Genomic DNA, 14,142 nt, shown 5'->3' with positions numbered 1-14,142 from the left:
GACATTTAAATATTCTTAGCTAAATGATTTGCTTTGTTTATATATATATTTTTTTTTTGACAATAAGTCCACAGTTACAAGTACTCAGATACTCTTCTCCAGTGAGAGAAGAGTATCTGGATCATGTTTCATGGGGAAAACAAATGTAGAATTGTGGGTCTTGTCCATGAAGAAGGTGGTGGTGTTATCCACTAGACAACACCAATATACCCTTTATTAAAATAACACACTGCAATACAAATTACTGTTTATTACTTAACGCTTTCAACACTTGAGACGTGTGTGGGCACATATGGCAAATGACAAGTTACTTATACTTATTACTAATTGGTCATTTTTGTGTAAAGTGCGGAATAATAAAAAAATACAATTTATACTGAATAATTTGTAGATACTAACTAACTAGTACTTACTGAATAATACGTAGATAGTGAATGATTAGTAGGTCCTGAATTAACAGTAGATAGAAAACAAGTTATATTTAATGAATGATAAATTGATACTGATGAATGGATTAGTAGGTATTGAATGAGAAATATGACTGAACTATTAGTAGACCCTAAATAAGAACTAAGCACTGAATAGAAGATGCAACTTAGGTGAACTGGTAATTGATTTCTGTGAACTTACAATTTTCCAATCGTGCTTACATTTTTTTTTTATTATTTAAAAAGGCAAAAAACATGAAAAGTGGTTTCCAAACTTTTCTATACAACAGTCCATGTAAAAAATCTAATCATGAACCATAGAAATAATTGCCATTTCATTTTTCTTTTTTTTTTTACTGAAATGGAATGTGCGCATGCAATCAAAGGAAGGCCAGAAATTCAAAGAAGCACTCGGCTGTAAAACGCGGTGGTGCATCAATCACAGCAGATGTTCAAACGAGATTTTGCAAGCAGGTGAAGTTCAAGTGGTGGGCTTGACCAAGTCAAAGCGTGACTGAATGTTGTGTGTAACCAGGGCTTGGCCCACAGTGAAAGCTGCCTCTCATATCACTGGCTCTCTGTCTTCAAAAGAAGGGTCTTTGCTTTTGTCACTGCAATAACAACAGCTACCCCTGTAATCAAGCTCACATTTGTCCCTCCTTTAAAGAACCTCATGAAAATCAGTAACACAGAGCTAGAGCAGAGATGCAGAAACACAGTTAAATGCATTGTGCTTCCACATCTCTTTTACAGCACCCACAATACTTCTAACAACTGATTGAGTGTTTTTTTTTTCGGACAGAGTGAAGAACTGTAAAGGCTTAGAACTGACCAGCATCTCAACCCCCCTTCCTTCAGTCTTCTCTAGCCGTGAGTCATGTGAACAATCACTCTGTCCAGAAACCCGTCTACTTTACATCACCGAATGAGTTCTTCAACTGACCTTTTCCTTTCTCAGCATGAACCAAGAATAGTCTTTAGCACAGACTGACCTACTCGTAGCTCCTGGCCAAAGACTGTGCGCTCCCCCAGGGCCGAGCAGTTCCAGCGGCCGTAGCGGAACTGGTACTGACACTCATTGATGCCCAGCTGAGCTCCTTCACCTATTACGATGATGGCGTCTGGGCGGCTTTGGCAGATGGCCCGCTGGCGAGGAGCCAGGCCCGGAATCTTATTGCAGATGATGTTGGCACCCAGGGCCACCACGGAGGAAAGGGCCCTTAAAAGGAAAGAGAAGAATACACAACTAGTTAGCACCTGATATTGAGAAGGGTGGTGTCCATTCTGGAGCGCAGACATATCATCACTGTCAGGCAGAAAGCTTGTATCTTCTATTAGAGTAGAAAGAAAAAACATCTTTCAGTGGAATTCAATGAAAAGATTTCATTCTATTTTTTTATGTTTAATTCTTCAAAAATATAGATAAATGGCAAAGGACAACATAGATTATATCATAAAGTAAAATCAGCAACAATAGAAACTGGAGAATAAAGAGGTGATGAAGATGCTATAAACTTTCAATACAGTATTTATAGTCTGTAGATAATAAAATGATACATTCAAATTCATCAGTCAACTAAGTAATAAAAAGTTACTGTTATGATAAAAAAATCCCAGATTTTTTTCTCAAACTCCAAATGTCAAAATGTCAATGAAAAACCTCACAAAAAATACTTAACCCCTTAAACCCCTTGGTTTATAATTTAGTTATTAATAACTGAATTATTAACACAGAAACTAATATTCCTAACCTAATAGTATTTTTCATGATCATTTAATTTAGCATATTTATATTATAGAATATGATCCTTTTATTACATTACCTATAAAACTGATGTTATAATGTAGATATAAGACTTAAATATTACAACTATCACTATGGAAAAATAGGAAAAAGTAAAACAAAAATGTAAAAATGCAGATTTTTATGTGACAGTGAGGACATTTTACATCAAAACAACTGTTCCAGTTGACTTATTTTTTGAAGAATTGGTATTAAGTGCAACCTATTAATACATTTTAATGACATACGTAAATTGTAAGACATAATGCTCCAACAACTTTCCTCAATGTTTTCAATATGATTTATATATTTTCAGGTCCAAGCTTTATTAAACAACATTATAACTGTTCTTCAAATCTAACACAGCATTAAAACCAAACTTGGTTATGTTCAAAATTTAATATTCCATAGTAATTTAATAGTCATTAATTAATGGGAACTAGAAACATCATGCCAAGAGCTGTATTTCATTGTAATTACCCGTCACAAATTTGCTGAAAAATGCTTATAAATACATTCTGCAAATATTTCTGGAGCTATGAAAGCCAAACATTGGACAGTACATATCAGAATGATCAAAGCAGAAAATGATGTTTTGTTTGTTTGGTTATGGATGAGGTCTGTCCACAAGGGTTTGGCACAAATCCCTGTTAAAGTAAGTTGGGAGTGTGCACTAATTGTTAGGTAACATAGCTGGAATTGTTTCCAGACCTAACCAGCTCCAGGCATGCCGCAGGCAACAACACAATTTGTAATTTCTGCTTCTCAAATTTAGAAGTGGTTCCCATGCTGACCCTGAAGTGACTGTAAATGCTATTCTTTTTAATTTGGGATTTCATGGTGTTTAGAAAGCAGAGAGGGCAAAACACAAATAACTTTTTTATGACAGACTCATTCACCATTCACAGTTTATGAATTGTGCAGATCTCCATCTGTCGTCTCTGCCGCGTTGGTTTCAAAAATGATGTTTCATATTTTTTGACGACTTTCAGCTATGCATATCATTAGTCTTTTAACAACTAATACAATAAAAGATCACATTTTTTATAACAGCTGTAGAAAAAGTGAATGAAAGTATTTTTAAACATTTTGCTTTTACTTGGCATCAACTGATCCATCATTGCATGCTAAAAAATACTGTATATTTGCATCATATTCATTAAAAATGCCCAGTGAGATGCCCTGTAAGTCTATAATTGAATCCATTAACCTAGACTGACTTTCAAAATCTGTTCTCAGAGCTCTTATCATTCTGTTTCAGTGCTGATACCATCCCAACAATCATACTTCAACATTGCGGTGCTCATTTTGGGCACAGTATGTGTATGTGTGTGTGTGTGTGTGTGTGTGTGTAACAGCAGCACTAAACAACCCAGCCCTTTTGTTTACAACCATCTAACCCATCTAGATACATGCCTTTCAAACATATCAGACCCAAGGCCCATAAAAGCCCATGGAGGCACATGCCAGCTTTGAAGTATGACGTTGAGCACTGCGGACCGTACCACAAGCAGGGCAGGCTGCAGCACGCGAGCTGTGTGTCAGCAAAAAGAAAAAGAAGGAGAAAAGGACGAGTTTTGGGAGGGATGTTGGACAGTTACGACTTATGGATTCCCCTTCAAAACACACATGAAAGCAGGGAAACAAAGGGAGGGAATGTTCATTGGAAACTGGATATGGTTGGCCCGGGTCTGTTTTGGTTGCATTTTCTATGTCCACAAAAGCTTAAGAATTATTCTTAAATGGAAAACCACATGTGCGATGGAGACAAAGACAAGGAACCAATGAATGTGTCCTTCCCTCTGACTTTAGGATGCATCTCTTTGTTGCTGTTGCAGTGAATCAAGTCCTTCTGTTTCTGCATGCAAATGGTAGAAGGTGAAAGTATGCTTTACAGTAAGAGTATTGTGTGTGTCCTGTTAAAACAGCATTTCTGGTTTATGGTTTATTTGTCATGTATAGCTTTTGTTACAGTGCCACTCATGGGACATGTATTACTGCAAATTTGAGACAAATCTTAAAAATGCTGTGAGAAATTCAATAAGCAGTAGTCCATGAAAGTCATTACCACAACTGAATATGAAGGACTGAGAGTGGCTTGCACTTTGCTGCTGCTTAAATCCTTTGTTAGTTTTTCAACATGCTTCTTTGTCTGTTACAAATAAACTCCAACATGTACAAGGATGTTGCACCCACTTTTTAAATGAGATGTCACTCTCTGTTAGTAGGTTCATTTGCAGAAAATAATGTATGTGCAAGTTGCTTTTGTAAATTTGGTGTTAAATACACTGCCTGGCAAAAAAAAAGTCGCTACCACTCTTGTATTTGGTTAGACTGCCTTTATCTTTGATTGTTCCAATAAGCTTCTGCAGGATCACAAGAGTTTGTTTAATCCAGTGTTGCATACATTTTTCGCTTCAAGATATTGCAGCATTGATGATGGCAGAGTCTGACCAGAGTCTCTCAATGAGGTTAAGATCTGGACTCTGTGGTGAACAATCCGTGTGTGAAAATGATGATCTCATGCTCCCTGAATCACTCTTTCACAATTCCAGCCCTGTGAATCCTGACATTATCATCTTGGAATATGGCCGTGCCATCAGGGAAGAAAAAATCCACTGATGGAATAACCTGGTCTATATTCAGTATATTCAGGTAGTCAGCTGACTTTATTCTTTCAGCACGTACTGTTGCTGAACCTAGACCTGATCAACTGCAGCAACCCCACATCATCTGCTTAGTTAACTCCAGGTGTGTGTGAACTGAATGTGGTGTGCTCATTTCAACTACAATATGTAAAAGAACTCAAAAATAGGATTTATACTTTTAAAATAAAGTACATTGGACAAAAATGAGCTGGGTTTGGAGCCTGCAAGTTGCTGGTTTAATCCCATGGACCAGCAGGATGTGGGGACAGTGGAGTGTACGTGCACTTGAGACAGAATAAAAATTGTCTGGTCAATTTCATTTCCTTTGTAATAATATACATTGCTGCATTTCAGGCCTGCAACACATTTCAAAATAAAACACAGGCAGGGACAATTTAGTGTTAATAATGTGATATAAAATAATGATATTGTCGTGATGGCAACAATAATGCAAATATTACATTGAGAGCTTAAGCAGGGTTTTTAATCCTGGTCCTAGGTCCCTTGCCCTGCAAATATATATTTTTTCTTCTCCTATCACACCTGATTCAAGAGCTGCAAGAGGTGTGTTAAAGCAGGCAATGAGATAAAAGTATAAAAAGCGTTTTTCATACTGCTCTTACTTTGATTTTAGGTTTTTCTTGCCTAGTTGTTAGTTTATTTTTAGTATTCTGTATGTCTTTTGATGTCTGTATAGTATAAAAAATCACCTTCTCCACAGGGACAGTCAAAGAGAAGTTACTTGGCTACAGCACAGGTCTGCTAGGACTGGAAAACACTGTAACAGAATACGTGGCCATAATCTCTTTTTAAAATCATTTGCAAACAAGCTTTTCTAAATCATACAGACATTATTTTGAGGTTTATTACGTAGGAAGATCTGCTTTGCTAACAAATCTCTGCTTCCTTTTATTGTTTATTTGGAGTCCACTTAAGACTAGGTATTATGGCATCCCTTCTTTCCAGCAACTGCACTGCACTGACTATTGTGTCTGTTTAACTCTGATTTTGGTTAAACAAGCTGAATATAGACCGGCTACCTCAGGCCAGGTTGTGAGGAGGTGGAGGAATGATGGGGAACCACAGACAATTACTGGCAAGCGTGTCTGTGGTGATGTCACTCGACCATTGCATGCAGTCACAGTTGTTTGTTGACCATGTCATGGCCCGGCGGTAAGGCTTTCAGGAAACTCTCCCAATTGTACTGCTCACTACCTCTCCCTTTAAGTTCTCTTAATTTTAGCAGTTCTCACAGGGCAACAAAGGTAAGAGGTTGACTGCAGTACACACCATAGAAGGACCACTACTGGCTCCACAACAAAACAATTTTGTTATAGAGATGTGGGAGCCAGAAGTTCCTTTAAGTTGATAAAGAATCTTTACGTAAAGGGATTGTCCATTAGATTTTTAAAAGATTTTTAAATATGGCATCCCTCAAAGAAACCTTTGCGGCACATTTGTTGATAAGAATCTTCATGGTGCTCCATTAAGTTTTCAAGATTGTAAAGGCACAGTAGTACATGTCAGTGACTTGCAGTACAATGAAAAGGATTGTAGAAGTGAAGTTCTCCAAATTAATAAAAGGGAGGACATAGACAAATCAAAATATAAAGTTTGGTAACATAGTTAATGCAAATGAAAAACAGAAAAACCAAAAATCCAAAAACACTCAAAAACACACTCACACTTTGTACTCAATATTATTTTAATACTATTTCCAAATAGTGTTTTTTATCTGATTAATGATCTTAGTCCAATCATATAAGTGAAGTGAGCAAAGCTAATGGTGTAAATGTGCCTTAACTGTAATTAATGGCATATTCTCTAAGACCCAAAGCACACTGGACAGCACCCCTATATAAGACCTAACATAAGCTAAACTCAAAGCCTGTCTTCAACAGCCTAGTACACTTAAAGGATCTGAAGTGGAAGTTTAATTGTGGATGATGGAAAATACAGCAAAATAAATCAGACCGATGCTGCGAAGAAGATTTCAAACATAAGCCGGACTTCCTGGTAAATGACGAATAAATAATCCTGCGGACGAGTAAATGCACTCTACTTTTAAACAAGAGAAAATAAATGTTCTCTGTGAGCTTGGCCCGGGCTATCATGCAGTTCACTCCACTTAAAACAAATCCTGCTAAAACAACCTCAAAAACTACCAACATGAACTGGCTGGCACCAGATGCTTACGGGAAAACTCACAACTCAACCTCACAGCCTCGCTCGACTCCTGTAATTTACTGCTGTTCGGCGTTCACAAAGGCAGCTGAAAGATTAGTGGGTTGCTGTAGTTCACTGATAATTGATCATGGGGGAAATCATAACTGTGCTGATATAGAGCAGGTGATGTGTGAGGCCTTCTAGCTTATCTTGACAGAAAGATGATTTTATAGGACAGTATTGCTGTTCTGCAGGTCTGACCATTTATTCCATTAAAGGCATCTCTTTTTAGAAGCTGCATTGGTAATGTTGAACATGTCTGAATAGATAGATAGATAGATAGATAGATAGATAGATAGATAGATAGATAGATAGATAGATAGATAGATAGATAGATAGATAGATTAATATTACAGGCTTAGTGAAATGATTATTTATTATATGTACAATGTTATAACTGTCACATAGATACCTTTGTATATGCGAAATATAAGGTTTTCTTCATTTTAACACACTAGGTCAATATATAACTGCATATCTCTGCTAAAACAAAATCCAGCTCAAGAACAGCTAGTCATCCAGAAAGAACATACTCGGGGATGGATTTTTTTTAGCAGAGATATTTAAGCTATTATTTTAGAAAGTAAAAATATAGCAAACATTAAAATAATAGATTTTTAAAATAAAGTTTAAGTTTTTATTAGTTATTGTGTGCAGTGTTGTGTAAGGGATTTTAATGCAGTAGTTTATGGAGGCTGAACGGCGTGTTAATGACCAGCATTATATTCTCTGCCACCCACCACGACACCTCCACCCCCCTTCCTACACTAAATCTTTCCTTTTTTATAGTTAAAAGGAAAAGACTGTCCCGGAGATGATTTCCAAAAAAGATTAAGACCACATCCTTACTTTTTATAACCCTCTCAGGAGCGCTGCGACCGCTGTATTAAATGTGCTATACGCTGAATAAAGACGGTCTAAACTGTAAAAACAAACAATGGTATGTCGAGAGTAATGTGCAAACCGAGGCTATACATAGGCTCAGCCACTGCTACCAAAAGCCGCATCTATTTTCGCCTCGGGCTTGGGGTCTCCGGCGTTTAAAAATCTGCAGCTCGGTCTGATCATCGCCCCCAAGACGAAATAAAACAAAACAAAAGAAAAAAGAGCTTCACTCGGAAACGTGGAAGAGCAGCGTATCGAGGAAAAAAAACAAAGAGAAACCAGAGAAGACCAACAGCTTTAAACAAAAGGTTTTAAAAAATGTTCCAGCGTGTTTTTGGAGGAAAACTAAACCACTCCAGTTCAGTCTCAGTCTGCAGCCACACAACAAAACACAAACACGAGCTGTGTATCAGGCGGTGCAGTCTGGAGGAGCAGCCTGTGGATGAGCCTGGAGCTCATGAAGCTCAGCTCCACCTGTGAGAAGAGCCGCGAGCACCTCCAGCCTCCCAGCCTCCCCAGTTCCTGACACACCTCTGCCGCTCAGTGGCCGAAACGCACCCGGCTTTTTTACACTCTGAGAGATTGAGGAGTGTGACTGTTTGTGTGCGTGTGTGTGTGTGTTTGTGTGTGTGTGTGTGTGTGAGAGAGAGAGAGAGAGAGAGAGAGAGAGAGAGAGAGAGACTCGTATCGCTTTTCTAACACGGTGTTAAGCAGCCAGTCCCTCGTAAACATCGTCTGTTATTAGCCTTAAATAATAAGCATGTTCACAGCTTAGCACTGCTGCTTCAGCCCCACGTGCAGCAAAATACTGGTGTAAAGCGGGGTGGACTGTCTAAAAATGCCCGGTGTTCATTTTTAACGCTTTTATGTGTTTTTTTCATAATAATTAATCTGTTACTTTGTTCCCTTTTTTTCGAGGATTCTACAAATGTAAATCTAAACCTTCTATAAGTGTTTGCTTATTTGCTTGAGTGTTACAATAATGTACAAATGGAATAACACAAACAGAAACTTATCTTAGTGATTTTGTCCATCCAAACATTATTTTCCCAGTGTTAAATCAATATTATTAAAAATTAAATGTGCTAATTTAACATTGCAGAATTACCAGTGTGTACTTAAAGACTACATTTCTGCTGGGATAATTTTTTTAATAGTATGTTGTTATCATACATTTTAATTCATTTAAGCAACTTTGCCCATAAATATATCTACATTATGGGAGTACTAAAGTAACATTTTGACAATGAAGCACAAATCGACACATAAATGACACTGTGTGCACTTTTGAAGTGTGTGCTAGTCACAGGAGGAGGAGACTACACATTAGCGTACTGGCTAACGTAAGTCATGTAGCCTTATTTCAAACAGCTGACAGGAAAATAAAACAACAGCCCAGCAGCCTGTTCTCAAAAACAGGCACTTAAACGCCATAAAAATGACTAGAAACGATCGTTTATAATGCTGTAGATATTCCAGGGACGACTGTGACATTTTTACGGAGCACTTAGGCTTATTTTATCAGCTTAAAGTTCCATCAACAAATTAGGCTAGTCACACAAATAACAAGTAACGTTAACGTTTTTACAAGCACGTGAGACACTGTTTTATTTAGGCTATAGCTAAATGTTGTGTTCAGAGTTCACAGTTCAGAGGATGTTTCTTAGTCCTAGTTAAGAAGATCAGAAACTATCCCATTACTATAATATTTCCGTTTTACTGTTTTACAGTAAAATGCAGTAACTTAAATCGTGCAGAAACACACATAAACACACACACATATATATAAATATCCAGTCAATAGTATCACTGCTACAATGGACTACATCACTGCACTCCAGCACAAGCCCCCCGGCTCATCAGGTGGTCCGCTCGACCCGCGTGAACTTACAGGTAGCTGCCGCTGGTGAGGATGAGGAAGATCTGCGGGTAGTAGACAGACAGCAGGACACTGCGCGACGACAGCACGATCATGGTGACATGGAGCAAATGGCCGCGTTTGTCCTCTCTGATCGATGGCGAGAGAAAGAGCCAGCTTCAAAACTCCTGTATTCCCGACGCGCGTTTAGTCCCCCCTTGCGTTCAGACGAAACACACGCTCTCGCTTTCTCTCTGTTCTCTCTTTTCTTCACTCTTTCACTGTTCCTTTAACTCTCTCACTGTCTCTTTCTCTCTCTCACTCTCTCACTGTCTCTCACTGTGTTCAGCGGAATCTCGCGGCGCAGCGCGCGGATTTACTGCTGGAAGAATAAAGGCTTTTTAAGAATCGTGCGTTATGGAGAAAGCGTGTCTCGCCGGCGCGCGCTCTCGCCGGAGATCCGGGGGCTGCCATTGGGCAGGAGACACGCCTATACGCCCACTTGGAGGAGCAGAGGGGCCAGCCTGCACTGCCCCGTGCCCTGCTCGAGCTCGAGCCCACCTGCTCCAGTAGCCAGTACCCTAACCGCAGTCGCACACCTTTCTGCTCCGGAATACGAAACACATTTGCAACACCCTAAAATATATGCCAAACATCTACATAATTCTTACCATTACAGATTAGGCAAAACATTTTCTTCACCTGCCTGATTCATTGTGAGCAGTTTCCCCTTTGTGCCACCAAAACAACAAATCTGACTATTCAAAGCATGGACTCAATAATTCCTGGTCAATGGTATCTGGCACCAAGAACAAAACGTTAGCAGCAGCACATCCTGTATTGTCAGTCCTGTAGTTTTTGTGAGGTGGAGCCACAATAAGCCTTGGTGCGGATGACCCTGTTGCTGGTTCACTGATTGTCCTTTCTTGGACCACCTTTGGTAATAATTGACTACTGCACATCAGGAAAACACCGAGATATCTGTGAGATGATTTAAATGAATGATGCTTTATAATCAACACTCCACATTTAACCATAACAATCCTTAACACAGTACTCAACACACACCAGCAATAAGATGCAACCAATAAGAGTAACCAACTGATCTGATCACCATGGAAACCCACACAGTCCCAAAAGGAAACCCATACAGATACAGAGAGAAGATGAAAACTTCACCCACAGAACCAAATACCCAAGTCTTTGCCACAAATGCACCATGCTGTCTAGCTATTACAATCTGAGTCTTGTCTACATTTTTCCTGTTTTCATCACATCAAATTTAAGCACTGACTGTTCACATGCTGCCTAATGTATCCATACCTTGACAGTTGCCACTTTAATGTTTTTCACTTCATCTGTCAGTGGTACTAATAAAATGGCTTGAAAGGCAACATGCAAATATAACAGATTTTATTAGTGTACACACTCGTAAAAAGTAAGGTTTCTACAAACAAGGTTTCTCCTTCCCAAAACCTGCACCTGTAGTCCACCTGCACTGCTCAGTTTCTGCTTCAACCCACCTGACCCTGATTCAGCTCCAGAAGAGCTTCATCACTGCTTAATGATATGACTCAGGACAGGTGCAGGAAACACACAGCCAGGGAACTGCAGTCCAAGTAAACCACAGGCCTTTGGAAATGTTTTTTTGTTTTCTAAGCGTTATCCAAAAGTCCAAAGTCCTGAGGGCTCTCTTAAAAGCACATAATCAATAATTCACTTCATTATGAATTATTACAATGTCATCACTGAGAGAAGCACATACAGAAGTCTATTACTTGATAAAACCAATATGTCATATTTCACTTGAACCTGAAGACGTGAAAAACATTGGACACCTGCTTATTCATTGTTTCTTCTGAAATAAAAGAGTATTAATAGAGTTTATCCTGCTTTTGCTGGAGTAACTACCTCTACTTCCAGGAAAGGCATTCTACTGGATTTTGGAACATTACTGTGAGGATGTGACTGCATTCAACAACAATACCATTAGTAATCAGGACGTAGTAGTCAGGATGTTGGGTGATTACGTCCCCAGCTCATCCCAAAAGTAATAGTATTAGCTGCTTCACAACTCAGTTCATATGGCATTATGCCTTGCAACTGGCATGTTTCATGTCTATCTGCTCTAGAAAGTCCTTTACTATTGTCGTTATTTTTCCTTGTCATATAGCATATGCAAAGATGAGTATTTTCTAATTCCAGTTTGGGGGTCCACCACACTACTAAAATTTAAAATAAGGCTTCAAACAGTTTGAATAATGCCTTAGAAGAACTATGAACCATTTGGTTCCATGAAAACCCTGTTTGTAAGAAATCAGTGAGCAAGAATGGAGAGCATAAATGTTCTTAGGAAAATTCTTAGGAAGATGGATGAGTGTCACATGGTTCTTTGCTCCTCATCCTGTCTTATTCACTCATTCATTCACCTGATTCATCTCAAGATGCTGTCTATTGATATGACTCAGGTTTGGTAGGGATATATAACACAGTCTGAAGTTTAGAAAGAGTGGCCTACAGCAAATTAGCCTGGTGGCATAAAGAGAAGACCCTCATGAGGCCCATGTTTTCACCTTAGCCCCAAATACACCTGAGCCCAGCCACTTCTGAGCTGGGACAGAATTAAAATGTGGCTCGTCTGGGGGTCCCTGAGGCCTCGGCTGGGAGGCACTGTACAATACAGCCTCCTTTTAGACAGACTGGTCTACTGTTATTTCCAGGCTGAATGAGATTAACTGTGTAACAAGCACCTGAAAGCCTATCTGTCATCGCCCGCAGTGCCGTATCCTAGCACAGAGCCGGTACAGTGAAAGGTGCTCGCTGCCTCTAGCTGCGGAAACAGGTTTGGCCTGATAATGCAAAGAGATATCTCCTGGGCTTTACTTTACTCTTCCCTTTACAGAAAAAGTCTTATCGGCTGAGACGGTGGGGATGATAGAGGCCGTTATTTCGAATTACAGCCTATAGCTGCAACCATGCAAAGCTACAAACAGTCATTTAGGGATTTAGAACCTCGCTGCAGCCTGAAATAGAACACGAATGCTATACAATAGTGTACTGTCATTTAGGCTAACAAAGTGCTGTAAAGTGCTGTGCCTCATTAGAGTGTTTGTGTTGTTCTCGGGTTGCAATTATCGAGATATCAACTCTGTTTCAACTCTCTCATGTCTGTTCAGGTCTGCAATATTGTACGTGTATACAACTTTTGGATGAGTGCAATAGTCTGTACTATCCAATTAAAACTACTGTGGTCAAAACACTCCCATTAGAATGTTACATAAAATTGTTTAACTTCTCTACAGGAAACAATTGCAGCCTATGAAGTTCTTAGCCCAGAGATGATTCTTAGATGGTCAAGCAAGTTTCACATTGTTCTCATGTGTTCTTAATGCTGTTTCTGGGAAACTGGGCCCAGTTTTATTAGCCAAATGTACCTGCATTCCATCATTTAGACAAATCTTTTTGGAGTCTAAATTATGTCCATAAGCTTGTGGACACAGCTCTATTAGCCAAACATATTTGCAATCCACCTTTTAGCCAAATTTTAGCCTTTTGGGCTCCAGCTCTTACAAAAGCAATAGCATAAATCATAGCAACACCTTAGCAACCAACACCTGTACCACAACAACACTGCTGATGTGCTATCACACTGGCAGCTTCTGCAGGAACTTCACTCCTAACACTTCTAGTAAGGCTATTACAGCTGAGCTGAGCAGCAGATAGTAAACAACAGCATTAGTCTAGTAAACATGAGTGGCTGGATGATCCCACCCACCGTCCCCTTGGATCACACACAGTGTGTGTGAGAACAGGTGAGGTGTTGCAAAACGGCGCTGCAGCTGCGTGTGCGTAAAGGAATGTGGAAATACAGCTCGGCATGCCGTTATTAATGAGGGTTCACCGAGGGGAGAGAGAGTGGGAGAGCCAGGCAAAGACAGCAGCGCGAGATCAGCCCCTCCAACACGTTTAGTGATTTGACCTCAGGCTGCTTGCAGCGCAGTTAAGAACAGCCTGGTGTAAAATAATACAGCGACCCTCAGAGTAGCTCTTTTATTACGCATAAGCGTGTAAACAGTGACTCTGAAACCCAGCGTGCACGGGGTCAGGCTCGCTGAGCAGGTTGGTACATGAGCCAGTCACAGTAACAGTGTAACGCACAGGTGCACATTATCTGCAATTAGGGCTGAAAGCGCTACTTAACTTTGCACATTCATACATTTCTCAACTGCTCACTGACTCTGTTGTTCCAGATCTGTAACTGTGTTTAACAAAACAGTTACTAAATGTATTTATATTTACATTACCATTCAAATA

General features: G+C 39.4%; 1 protein-coding gene across 2 annotated transcripts in view; it reads right to left on the bottom strand.

Annotated features, from left to right (window-relative positions):
• wnt7bb (wingless-type MMTV integration site family, member 7Bb) overlaps nucleotides 1–14,142 on the bottom strand; it is a 43,733-nt gene that overhangs the window by 27,946 nt on the left and 1,645 nt on the right. Inside the window, exons 1-2 of one of the 2 annotated variants that reach the window (XM_007231585.4) lie at nucleotides 9,862–10,295; nucleotides 1,421–1,647 (exon numbers count right to left, since the gene is read on the bottom strand). In XM_007231585.4, coding sequence (XP_007231647.2) covers nucleotides 1,421–1,647; nucleotides 9,862–9,944 — 310 coding nt within the window. In that variant the 5' untranslated portion in view covers nucleotides 9,945–10,295. Of the gene's footprint in view, nucleotides 1–1,420; nucleotides 1,648–9,861; nucleotides 10,296–14,142 lie in introns of those variants that run through there. The other variant, XM_007231584.4, reaches the window with a different exon arrangement.

The sequence above is a fragment of the Astyanax mexicanus genome, chromosome 2, assembly GCF_023375975.1.
Source record: "Astyanax mexicanus isolate ESR-SI-001 chromosome 2, AstMex3_surface, whole genome shotgun sequence".
NCBI classification, from domain to species: domain Eukaryota; kingdom Metazoa; phylum Chordata; class Actinopteri; order Characiformes; family Acestrorhamphidae; genus Astyanax; species Astyanax mexicanus.
This window is presented reverse-complemented; position numbering and strand designations above follow the sequence as displayed.